The sequence below is a fragment of the Sus scrofa genome, chromosome 7 (assembly GCF_000003025.6).
Source record: "Sus scrofa isolate TJ Tabasco breed Duroc chromosome 7, Sscrofa11.1, whole genome shotgun sequence".
Taxonomy (NCBI): Eukaryota; Metazoa; Chordata; class Mammalia; order Artiodactyla; family Suidae; genus Sus; species Sus scrofa.
In genome coordinates this window covers 75574597-75587076 of record NC_010449.5, presented here as the reverse complement: position 1 = coordinate 75587076, position 12480 = coordinate 75574597, and the positions used below count along the sequence as shown (strand labels likewise).

The following is a 12480-nucleotide window of genomic DNA, read 5'->3' as shown; positions in this document are numbered from 1 at the left end:
AGAATGAGGGGCTGTTACCTGCCCTAATCCTCAATTCAGGGGGCAAGAATGGGTCTCTCCCTAGCCTCCAGGCTGTTCTCCCCATTACCAGCTCCTGCCTTTGAGGCTTGGCATGGCTGCACTGCTGTCAGCCTTGCAGACCACTCTACCCAAGCAAGGACTTAAAGCCATTTGATCTTCCAGAGACAAGGTGGTTCAAAGAAACCCTTAGAATGGGGCAGGGTGGGGAGTGACACAAACAGGAAAAAACCACTTGTTTGATGGGAGAGTTTTCAGGTTTTTTTTTTTTTTCTCTCTGTATTTTCCAAGTTTGTTTTTTGTTAGTTCATTCCTCTGGTCTCTCCATCTCTCCCGCACGTGTGTGCATGCTCGCTCTCTCTCGCTTTCGTTTTTTTTTTTTTTTTTTTTTTTTGGTTGTGTGTGTGTTTCAGTTTTAAAAGAACTTTGGATTTGCCGTTTGGTGGGCAGCGCCGGTCCCGGAGGCTGGACCCCGACATGGCAGGGCTGGGACAAGGGCAGGCCCACGGCTGCTGAGAGGATCTCTGTGTTTAAAGCCTTTGAAAATAAGTTACTGCAGTTCCCAGGGTGCAGGGTGGGGATTGGCAGAGGGGTTCCTGGTGGCGGCTTCCCCTAGAGTCCAAGCCACAGGGGTCCCCCTGTCTGGCGAGGAGAGGGTGAGGAGGGAGGGGAGTGAGGAGGGAGCTGGGAGCACTTCTCCCCACCCATCTCCAGTTTGGTTAGAGTTTCGTGGGCTCCCTGCCCATCCCAGGCTCCAACCTTAGGAGCCAAATGGGTATTTGTAAAGAGTCTGTGAGCGGTATGGTGCTCTAGACAAGGGGGTAGGAAGAAGGGGGGTGGGGTGGCAAAGTTTATTTTCCTTCCCCCTTCTTTGTCTTGGGTTTCCTTTTCCTTTCTTCTTTTTTTTTTTTTTTCTCTTTTTTGGTGTTTTCTCAGTCAGTGGAACAGCGTGAGATAACAAGTATTTGCATGTTTATAGGAGTTGGAAGGATGCCTGGAATTCGATAGGAAAGAAGTTGTCAGAAGATGAAACCAAGGATAGATTTTTGTGTCTGGTGGGCAGGGTGGACGTGAATGGATAATCAAGATGGTAGGATGGATATGTATGCCCATGAAGATCACGGGGAAAGGATTTGCAAAGGACCGGTGTGTCTGTGGGGCGGGGGAGGAGGCAGGACTCTGCTGGAGGCGGGGTGTTGGAGCCCACTGAGGGTGGGAACGGAAAGATTCCCGTGAGGTGGGCGGGGTGAGGGTCGAGCTCCCACCAAACACCCCTTGGGGTAGGAGAAGCCCTGAGGCCCCCTCTTCCCCCTGAATCTTGGTTTATCTGTTTATAAAGCTAGAAGTGTAGAGGTAGTAGTAGTTTTTGGGTTGGAGTCCGTGTGAGGTAATCTTGCTTCCTCTTTGGCAAAAGCCACAGCAGCCGTGGCGGCAGTGGCGGCGTTGGTGGCGGTGCCGGGAGGACCCCCTGGGGGCGGGGCCGCCTTGCGCCTGTGGGCCGAGGAGCGCAGGTGGGAGGCCAGGGCTTCACGCCCACTCAGCAGCACCTCACACGCCAGGCAGTGGTAGGTGCAGATGGGCACCCGCAGTGGCGGGGGCAGGGGGCCCCCGGAGCCCCGCCCAAAGAAGCAGAAGGATCTCTGGTGAGCAGCGGCCAGGGCCTCCCCGTCAAACGCCATCTTGCACTGGCGGCACAGGTAGCGGTGGGTCACATCCACGGTGGAGATGCCAGTGCTGCCCGTCAGCAGCTCATCGGCCTCCCCGGCCTCCCCCTCCCCTGGAGCGGGCAGTTCCGGCGGCTTCGCAGGCGCCGTGGCTGTGGGCTCCGGGGCCTGGGGCGGTGGCTGGAGGAGGGCGTTGGGGAGCAGTCCGATGAGGGTCTGAGGTATCACGGGGTTCATGGGAAACAGCCCCTTCTTCATGCCGTAGAGCTGTTGGAAGTAGGCCCCCTGTAACTGAGGGCCAAAGACAGCTGGCGGTGTGGCCCCCCCTGCCGGGGGCAACGGGAAGGGCAGGAACTGGCCCCCCAGCAGGGCTGGGACAGTGGCCTTCAATGCTTTGAGGTTCTTGAGGGCATCAGTGGAGGAGTTGGTGGGGGCTGCCGCTGGCTTTCGCTCACCAGAGACCTTGTCCCCAGAGGGTTCGGTAGGTGGGCCTGGGGCAGGGTCGGTGGTGCCTGCTGTGGAGGTGTTGGTTTGGTCGGGCATAGGTCTCTGAGGTAAGGGACAGCCTGGGCCGGCAGTCTGGACCACTGTGGTAGCAGGCAGGACCGAAGTGGCAAGGCCGAGGAGGCCTGAGGGGGCTGCAGGGCCTAGGAAGATGAAGAGTGACGGAGGATTAGTCGCCTCCTGGCGAGGTCATCCTTCCTGCTGGAGGCCACCTCCAGCTGCACACACACACGTTCCCACCACCTCGCCGCCATGCTCCCTTCCCTCCCCAAGGGAGACCAGGGAGGAGCTTGGAGACGGAAGTCAAGAAGGAAAAGAAGGGCAGGAGAAGGGGGATATCCTCTGCGGTCCAGCTCCTCCCAACCTCCCACTCACCTGAACTGAAAGGAGCTAAGCTGCCCAGTGGGGGCTGGGCCAGAGTTGGGCCAGACAAGAGGACCGGAGCCAGGCGAGGCAGAGCTGGGGCAGCCCCGAGGGGCACAGAGGCAGGTGTGGTGGCAGGTGGGGCCTCGGGAGCCGGGGCCGGGGCCAGGTCATAGCACTTGCTTTCACTCTTCAGCTGGGCCCGGACCGCCTCCTTGAGCTTGGCCAGGTGCTGTCGAGAAAAGAGGTGGCCTCGGCAGGAGACATAGAAATCATACTTGATATCACAGTAGGGGCAGTCGGTGCGCTGGGTTCCCAAGGGACCCTCACTGCTGCCCCCAGCCCCGCCAACTGCTGCCCCCTGCAGCTTGGCCTTTTTTTCCTTGGCGCGAGCATTCTGGAACCAGACCTGGATGACTCTCTTGGGCAGTCCAATCTCTTCCCCCAGCACCTCGCACTCCTGCATGGTGGGGGTGCGGTAGGCTTCATAGCAGGCTTTCATGATCTTCAGCTGCAGGCTACTCATCTGGGTCCTGTAGCGCCGCTGCCCCATTCCATCTGGGACCCCGGCCCCACCTCCTGGGCCCCCACTGGTCCCTCCAGCTCCAGGGGACTCTGGTTCCGCCAGGCTGGAAGCCGACGAATCACTTAGATCCCCTGCTGCCGGACTGCAAGCTTCACTCTCTGGAGAAGCTTTAGATGGTTCCTCCGGGCCCTCGTCCTCACTGGGTGGAGGGGGAGGAGGGAGAGGTAGAGGTGGTTCTGGTATTGGGGTAGTGGCCTCTTTCCCAGGTGGCAAGAAAGGCAAGGGCCCGGCAGCAGGGGTGACTGTGGAGCAGGGAAAAGCAGGTGCTTCCCTCTTTGGGGCCTCCCTCCCAGCCCCATCCTCAACCTTGCCCAGCAAGAGGTTGAACTTGGGGAAGGGTGCAGGGCTGGGTGTGATGGGGGTCTTGACTGCTGGATTGGGCACTCCCCCGGGGGTGCTTCGAAACTGGCCCTTCCTCTCCCGGGCCCTGGTGTTCTGGAACCAGACCTGCACCACCCGCTTCTTGAGCCCCACCTCCTCAGAGATGCAGTCAAGCATCTTGCGAGTGGGGTTGGAGTCCTGCATATACCAGCGGTACAGGATCTCCAGCTGCTCAGGCAGGATGGTGGTGCGCAGGCGTTTGTCCCTGGGGGGCTCGCCCTCCCCGCCCCCCCCTGCTTCGCTGCCCGTGGGCGACAGGCTGCCATCCTCATGCTTCCGTTTGAGGGCTGGCCCTGGCACCGGCGGAGTGCCTGCCACCAGTGGGTTTCGCTCCCCAAACACCAGCAAGGGCAAGTCTAAGAGGTGGGGAGCAGCGCCGGGCTGCACAGGTGGCAGGAAATGGAGTCGGCGGTGACTGGTCAGGAGGTCCTGGCTGGGGAAAGACATGGCACACTGGTCACAGGCATGGACTGGGGAAGGCGAGGGGGGCGCCCTCCCTTCAGGCTCTTTGCCTCCTGGCTTTATGGCCTCTGCTTGGCTCAGCTCTTCCCGGTCTGGAGGTTCTGGTGATGGGCCCTCAGGCCCTGCTGGGGCTTCTGGGCCCCGTTCCTCCTCTGCGTCTTCCTCCTCTACGTCTTCCTCCTCTTCCCCCCTCTCTGTCTCTTCTTCCTCCTCTTCAGGAGGCTGGTCGTCATAGCATTTCTTGAGGTGCCGCACCAAGTCAAAAACGCAGGAGAAGGTGGCATGGCAGCGCCTGCAGCCAGAGGCACTCCCAGCACCACCTCCGCTGGGCACAGGCCCACCCTCACTGGCATTTTTGCGAGCTTTCTGGCGGGCGTTCTGGAACCACACCACCACCACACGGCTAGCCAGGCCCAAGAGACTTGCGAGCCGCTCCACTTCTCCGTCCTTGGGGTAGGCACTGGTCTCAAAGAAAGACTGCAGGGCTTGAGTCTGGAACTCAGTGAACTTGGTTCTGGAGAAGCGGCGGCCTGCATGCACTAGGGGAGGAAGATTCCCTCTGGAGCTTTCTTCCTCCTCTGGGGGCCAGTGCCCTCCTGCCCGGCTTCGCTCTTCAGGGGGACGGCCCCCCCCTGCCTCAGGCTCTGGGACCAGGAAGGGTGGGCCCAGCTGGGGAGCAGGTGAGTCCAGAGACCCATCAGGAGGTTTGGGGGACTCTGCAGGGGGCGGGTAGAGGCTGTCATAGCTCTTTCGAAACTGAGCAGCATAACGGCTCAGAGCTTCGAAGGGCAGGAAGCGGCGGTGCACGTGCTCCTCGTGGGTCTTGAGGATGAGCATGTTGGAGAAGAGTTTCCCACAGGCCCCACAGGCCAGCTTGTCCCCACCCCCCGGGGCCTCTGGTGGGGGCGGGGTAGGGGGAGGGGGCACAGCCTGCTTCCCTTCGTTGTACTGGATCACCAGCTCAAAGCCAAAGTTTTCCAGAAGGGCCTTGGCTGCAGTGCGGGCTGCCTCATTGGGTGTTGGGTGGGGGGGTGAGGTGGGCCCTGCCTCATTACCCTCTTGAGTCTGGGGGGGCCGCTCCCACTCGCGCTCCACCAGCTCAGCCTTAGGGGGTGGGGGCGGGGGAGGAGGGGCAGCAGCTGGCAGGGACAGCAGGGGGGCAGGCCCAGCCAGGGTCAGCTTGGGCCCGACCTTGAGGTCATGGAGGTAGAAGGGCAGGAGCAGCTGCTGCTGCTGGAGCTTTAGCAGTGATTCGGGCACCAGAGGGAAGGGGGGCAGGACAGGTGGGGTGAAGAGGGGGGCTGGGAAGCGGTGCAGGTCCAAGGGAGGTGGGGGAGGAGACAGGAAGGGCAACCCTGACACGAAGCCACCAGAGTCGGGGCCTTTCTTCTCGGTGCCCACCTCCCCTTCAGTCTCGCCTTCCTTGGGCTCTTCTGGGCCACGCTCTGGCGCCTCGGCCTTGGCGTCCGTCTTGGCTCCCCTGGAGCGAGTCTGGTGCAGGACGGAGCGCATGTGGATCTCCAGGGTGGAGCTCTGGTTGTACGAGACTCGGCAAACCGTGCACTTAAAGGGCTTGTCGGTGGTGGCGGCGGCGGTGGCAGGCGCAGCGCCGGCTTCTCCCCGGGCAGGGGCGGAGGGGTCAATGGCAGCCTTCTTCATCTTGTGCAAGTGGGAGACGGAGTTATAATGGACCAGGAGGATGTTCTTTTGCGTGAAGGACTCCTTGCACACAGTGCACTTATAGGGGCGGGCAGGGTCAAGAAACTTGTCCAGGGCAAAGTTGGTGGTCTTCCGATAGGTCAGAGGGTGGCGAGAGTCAGCCGGAGCTGGCTCTGCTGGGCGGGGCTCCCCGCCAGCCCCCTCTTCCTCCTCAGCCGTGGCTGAATGAGCCACTTCATCAGCTTGGGCCTCGGGCCTCGGGACAGGAGATGGGGCTGGAGAAGGGGCCTGGTCAGGGCTTCCCATGGGCTTGTCTGGAGCCTCAGCTGAAGGTGGCAGAGGCTCAGGAAGAGGATCGGGACTGGCTTCCAGGGTCAGGTGCAGGCCTTCTAGGAGAGATAGAAGGGGGTGCAATGAGAAGGGAACCTCGTCCGAGTCAGACCACCCTCCCCCCAGCAATATCTAAGGCGACTCATCCTTGCCTCTTTAGACCTTCTTGGCCCAGGAGCCCAGGTCCCCTTTCCTGGCACTTGGGAGGTCTGCCATCCCCTTCCTTACCTGCTGCTTGGTCTCTGCTGGGCTCAGGCTCTGGCCCTGGAGCAGGGGGCTCTGGGCCATCCCCCAGAGGGCTTAGAGCGGGCCCAGGCAGCACTTTGGTCGTCAAGGTCATTTCTACAGTTGTGGCCTATGGCAGACAGAAGAGATCCCTGTGACTTCCCAGTACCGCCCTCCTCCCCCGACCCCCCCTATTCTGTACCTGTGTGTGTGTCCAGCCCAGCTCTGGTCTCCACTCTGGACAAACCTCACGCACCCACCCCAACTCCTGCTGTCCCCACGAGGAGAGGGCCTGGGCTGCCACCTCTCCAGGGTGCAGCCACGCCAGCTGTGGAACGGCCCTTCTTGGGACCCAGTGGCGCTTCCTCACTGGCCAGAAGCAACTGGACAAGTTTGGCTCTGAGGTTCCCTCCAACCCTGAGCTCCACCTTCAGCTGGGTGCAGAGGTGCTCCCTCCCCACAGCCTCCCTGAGCACACACACAGGTGCCCCTGCCTCCCCTCCTGCTCAGGCCCCAGCCTGCACTCACCACGAGCAGCAGCCTCTCAACGCACTCGGGCACCACATTGTGGAGGTGACTGAGGTGGAAGTGCAGGGCGGGCCGGCCCACCAGCTGCTCCTGGCACAGCGGACACCGGTACTTGGGCTGCACTGCGTGCTGGGAGAGCGCGTGAGCCCTCACCTGCTCAGACTCTGGGCTCAGGAAGCTGCAGTATGGGCAGCAGAAGACCTGGGGGCACACAGGTAGAGGGGTGTCAGGGGGGGTGGGAACCACCATCACTCAACCCTGTGGTTCCTAGACATGGCATGGTCTCCCCACTCCCGGTGGAGGAGGAGCCCCAGTCCTAAAAGCAGGCTCCGCCCTTGCTTCCCTTAGCCGAGCACAAAGGCCTAGGCAGGACTGTCCCCTTGCCTGCCTTCTTGTCCTGCCTTCACCCTCCATCCCAGCATCTCTTTCCCTGTCTTGGCTTCCCTACTCGGTTCTGCAGCCTCACAGGCCGGCTGAGTGCCTACCACCCCCAGATTTAGTTTTCTCTTCTTACCTGCCCCCACCCTGCTTCTATCTCTTCTGTGAAATGGCTTCCCTTCTCTCTGGCACTTTCTGGACTTAGAGGCTCCCGAACCCCTGCCCACTCTGCCTTTCCGAGGTCCCTGAACTAAGCATCTCAAGAAGTGGGGGTGCTCCCTACCTGTCTGCCCAGAAGCAGGCCCATTTTCCCTCAAGAGTCTCAGCAGCTCCCACTTTTTTTTGCCTTCCTTTTTCCCCCCTTCCCTTTTTAATGTAAACAAACACCACAGCGCCCCCAGTGGCCCAGGAAAATTCTGGCCTGGCTCTGTTGGCGCATTCCCGCCCACACTGCCCACACCTCTGAAGGGTGGGGCTGGGGAGCCTGGGAAGGGGCAGGAAGGGCCCTCTGCTTCCGCCTCAGTCACCTGCCTGACCTCTAACCTGCATTTCTGTCTCCCGGGCTTACTTCCTCTCCTGCAGCCTGTGCCTTTGGTCCAGGCCCGCAGGTCAGGGAGGGGCTGGCCGTAAAGGAAAGGTGTCCAGATGCTCATCTGAATGCACCTAGCCCTGGGAGCAGACAGCTGGAATAGGTCTTGTTGGAGGGAACAGGGGTTAGGAGGACAGCAGCCACTGCTGCAGCAGTTTGCAGTACTGCAGCAATACTGCTTACCCGCTGCAACAATACCCATATCACAGTCCAGCCTGGAGAGCTGTGAGGCACAGGACAGCACCTCAGAACCAAAAGCTGGGAGAGTTCCTGTAGTGGCGCAGAGGAAATGAATCCAACGAGGAACCATGAGGTTGTGGGTTCAATCCCTGGCCTTGCTTAGTAGGTTAAGGATCCAGCGTTGCCGCGAGCTGTGGTGTACATCGCAGGTGCAGCTTGGATCTGGCATGGCTATGGCTGTTGCTTCAATTTGACCCCTAGACTGGGAACCTCCATATGCTGTGGGTGCAGCCCTAAAAAAAAAAAAAAAAAAAAAAAAAAAAAGCTGGGAACCGCCTCAGAATCAGCCTTTTTAGGCTGCAGAGCCAAACCCAGGTCAGGCAGAGACCTGAGTCCTGGAGACTCAGAGACTTGCCAAGCTTGCTATCTGTGTGGATCCCTGGGTCAGTTCCTCTGCCCTCAGGAAGGAGGTGTGAGGGCAGTTCCCCCCCAGGCTCAGGGCTCTGCAGGAGATGAACTTCACGTCCAGTTGTCTTGCTGCTCCCAGAGGAATAAAGAGCAGGGCAGCAGCTCGTGTTGTGTTTTTTTTGCCTTTCTCATTTCTTCACTTCCTCCCACCTCCCTCCAACCACTTCCAGTCTTCCCCTCAATACATTTTCTGTCTTCACCTTTCCTTCAAATTCCCGCCATCCCTTCCCATCATCTCCCTCTGTGCCCCATCCCTCAGCAGCTGCTCACATCTGTACCTAGACTTAGGTACAGTTTCTGCAATGTTGTATTCAGAGTGACATAAGGCACAATCATGACAAAATTAGATCTGGTCTGAAATTTCTTGTCTGTCGAGCCCTACTAATTAGAAGTTCATCCTTTAGAACATGAGACTTTAGAATCTCACTAAAATTAGACCCTCTACCCCAGGTCTTCCCAGTTACCCCAGTCCTGACCGTGGTCTGGTTGGCACTGTCTCCAGGAGGGCCAGTTTTGTTCTCTGCCTCTTCAGAAGCTGAAGATGAAAGGAGAGATTAAGAGACTCCCTCCCACAGCCCTCCCTTTCACAGACACACCCCCCCGCCCCCCCCCCCCAGCCCTCAGGATGACCTGATTTGTAGCTGAGTGCTTCCTTGGAAGGGGATGGGCTCTGGGGAGAGGGAGAAAGAGCAGGAAAGTGTGGAACCGAACACATTCCAGGGAGGGGAGCCGAGCAGGGCTGACCCCAGCTTGGCGGGATGGCCGGGTTTGGGTCCTCACAGAGGGTAGAAGCACCCAGCTTTCTGTGGTTCCACCTCCCTTCCCTCTGATGAGCCCTTTCTTTTGATCTCTTTAGCTCCTTCTGCACAGGAGGCCTTGCTCGGCGTCTGGATTACCACAAAGTCCCATGAGCATCTCAGAATGTATGAGGATAGGGGGAGGCGGGGTGGGGGGGGAAGGGATGGAGGAAAAACGCCCCAGATAAGCCACTCACCCAATTGTTCCATCTTATTCTGGGCATCTTTCTCAGGGGTTGGTGGCTCAGCTAAGGGGGTGACAGGAGCCTTCCCTGTGTAGAATGAGGGGAGAGTCAGTTTAAAAGGATGAAGCATCAAGGAAGGGAGGACACAGGGCAGAGGAAGCAGGACAAGCAGCCCGGCAGTGAAGGAGAAAACGGATAGAGGAATCAATAGGCAGGAGAGGACAAAAAGCTGCCAAAAGAAGTAGAGAGGGTGGAGTTCCCTTAGTGGCTCAGCCATCAACGAACCCACTAGGATCAATGAGGATGTGGGTTCGATCCCTAGCCTCGCTTAGTATGTTAAGGATCCAGCCTTGCTGTGAGGTGTGGTATAGGTCGCAGATGCGGCTCGGATCCTGCGTTGCTGTGGCTGGCAGCTGTAGCTCCCATTAGACCCCTAGCCTGGGAACTTCCATATGCTGTGGGTGCACCCCTGAAAAGTTAAAAAAGTACAGAGCGTGAGGGGGAAATTACAGTGACAGTGTTAGAAGTAGTCGGGCTAACAAATCATCTCTGCATGTCTAGCCCCCATCATTTAAAGATGAGAAAACAGCATTGGGTGACAGAAGACCAGCATTGGGTGACAGCATTGGGTGACAGAAGCAGGTCCAAGATCAGCTCCCTGTCTTGACTGATCCTGGAAGCAGGGAGCCCAGAAATGCAGAGTGAGGGGCACCGAGGAGGGAAGGCGAGGTTGGAAGGAAGCAGCTGCGGTGAGCGGGAGGCGGCCGGTCTAGCTGGGAGAGGAGATTACCACTCAAGCAAGAATTGACAGATGTGTAGGAATTTATTTTCGGTGGCGGCCTAATTAAAGTGTTAAAGTTCCTTAACTCCATTCAGCCCTGCGCCAGAATCGTTAGCTATTGATCTGGGCCCCTCCGGCACTTAACTCCAGCCAGTGTATTGGCAATTCAATTAGCACCAGTCAATGCTGCCTGTTCCTGGTTCCTGCTGCCCGTGCCCTCACCTCACCCACCACCGGCCTCAGTGAAGCCCAGACGCCTGTGCCCACCTCTCACAGCCCCTTCCAGGCTCTTCAGCACTCTGCATCATTGGTGCCTGGTGAGCTGACCTGGTCTCTCTGGCACAACCTCAGCTGCCTAAGGGGGACCCTAAGCCCATCCCTTGGGCTGAAGACCTCCTAGGAGACAGGAAGAGGCTGGGGAGCTCAAGGGCTTCCTGATGCCCCCAGCTCCTTCGTTTACTTCTGATATGGCATGGCGTGGCCTGGCACAGAGGGGATTTTATCCTTTTTTTCTGTTTTTTTTTTTTTTTCCCTCTTCTCCCTGACAAGCTCCTGCCACCCTCCCACCCCCAGCATTATTAGCACAGTCACTACTCTGAATCACTGGGCGGTTCCTCCTGATGTCCCTTCCTGCTCTTTCTCCACCCACAAAATCCCTACCCTTCTCTGTCTCCTCCCTCCAAGAGCCTCTCATTCCCCACTTCCCTCAGCTGCCCCAAGGTTCCTGAAAGCCAGATTTCACACCTCTTCCCAGAGCCTTTCCACCTGCTCTGCACTGCGCAGACCTGGTCCCCTGCCACTTTCTCCTCTGCCCCCAGCTCCTGCCCTAGGCGCCCTCCCAGCCCAGCCCTTCCTTTCCAGTCCCCTCTTCCTCACCGGGAGTCCGGAGCTGCCCATGGCTGAAGCTCAGGATGCTCTGAAGAGCTGAGAGCCCCTCGTCGGCCGCCGGGCCGCTCTGTAGCAGCTGCAGGCGCCGCTGGGCTTGGGCGTCACGGTGGGCAGGTGCGCGCAGGTGCTGCAGCACAGCCAGGCGGGAGGGCGTCTCCCAGGCGCACAGCAGACAGCGGAACAGCCCCAGCTCCACCCCCGCCACCGCCCCCTCCATCTCCAGCAGAAACTGGAAGCACAGAAAGAGGCTGCTCAGGCCCAGAAGGACAGACACTCCCAGATCTCAGGGGACTCCTTTGCCATCCCCCGCCCCCAGGGGAGCCTGACTGGCAGCAACCCTTCCCCTCTCCCTTCCTCCCCCTTGCAGCCTCCTCTTCCTTCCTTTGGCCACCTGAGTGTGACTACCTTTTCTCCCCCATCTCCTTCTCTTCCTTCCAACCCTGGACCCCCTCCTAGTATTTGAATGGAATTTGGTTCCGTCCTCTTGAACTTCTGGTGACAAGATGGACTGAGCAGACAGAGAACCCTCCCCTGGCTGCAAACACCAGAAAAGCTGAATAAACTGCTGGAGTCACTGGTCAGAGTCCACCCATCCTTTGGTCTCTTTCTCCATGTTGGGCTCCAAATAGCTTTTACCCTGGTGCCCTCGCCTTCTTTGTCCAGTTCTGCCCCCAACCCCGGGGATCTTGCCTCACTTTCCCACTCTGCATCGCCTCGCTCCACTCCCAGTCCCATCTCTTCTCTTCCCCAAGAGTCTCCGTGCTGTGCCCTCTGAATCCCAGACCTTCCCTACCCCACACTCACCTTATAGATCTGGCTGTTTTCTTCATGGGCTGCACCCCGGGCGTGCAGCTGCATCTTCTCCTTGCTGTTGGACTCAAAGTCACAGATGTTGCAGCGCAGGTGCAGTGGGGGGACAGACCCATAAGGAGCCCCATCTCCCAGGGGCACTGGGGAGGGGGTGCCCGTGACCCCACCCCCCTCCCTCAGGTGGGCCGCCAGCTGGTACTTCTGAGCATGTTTGTCGGTCTTGAGGTGGAGTTGGAAGTTGGCCTTGAGCTGGGTGCCATAGCAGCAGAGCTTGCAGCGGTGGGTGTCACCGGCCACCTCCTTCCACTCGGCCTCCGGGAGGCTCCTGCCCACACTGCAGTGGTAGAGCAGCAGCTCCAGGCTGTCCGTGCTGAAGGCCTGGCACACGAGGCAGCGGAACACCTTCAGGGATGGGTTGTCATCTGGGGGCGGCGAGGTGGGCAGCCCGTCGGACAAGGAGCCCAGGAGCTGACTTTGAGGCAGGTGGGCATCCGGGGAGGGGCTGCCAGGGGCTAGGGGACAGAGATAGGTTAGCAGTCCCAGGAAGGAATGGGGCAGGGTCGGCTTGCTGGGTGGGAATGGGAGGAGTGGGTGGGTGCTGAGGGAGTGGGGTTACCTAAGTGGGGGGCTGGCCCTCAGGAGAAAGCAGGGAAAAGGTTGGCCCTGGGGAAGGGAGAGGAGGAG

At 59.3% G+C, this 12480-nt stretch overlaps 1 protein-coding gene across 9 annotated transcripts in view; it reads right to left on the bottom strand.

Annotated features, from left to right (window-relative positions):
- The window catches only part of ZFHX2 (zinc finger homeobox 2), a 31907-nt gene continuing 19721 nt past the window's right edge, over window positions 295-12480 (bottom strand). For 7 of the 9 annotated variants that reach the window (XM_021099229.1, XM_021099227.1, XM_021099224.1 and 4 more), the window contains 8 exons: window positions 11791-12308; window positions 10975-11215; window positions 9330-9404; window positions 8800-8870; window positions 6721-6921; window positions 6196-6322; window positions 2562-6026; window positions 295-2329 (listed from right to left, as the gene is read on the bottom strand). In XM_021099229.1, the coding sequence (XP_020954888.1) occupies window positions 1350-2329; window positions 2562-6026; window positions 6196-6322; window positions 6721-6921; window positions 8800-8870; window positions 9330-9404; window positions 10975-11215; window positions 11791-12308 (5678 nt within the window). In that variant the 3' untranslated portion in view covers window positions 295-1349. The remainder of the gene's footprint in view (window positions 2330-2561; window positions 6027-6195; window positions 6323-6720; window positions 6922-8799; window positions 8871-9329; window positions 9405-10974; window positions 11216-11790; window positions 12309-12480) is intronic. The other 2 variants (XM_021099231.1, XM_021099232.1) reach the window with 2 other exon arrangements.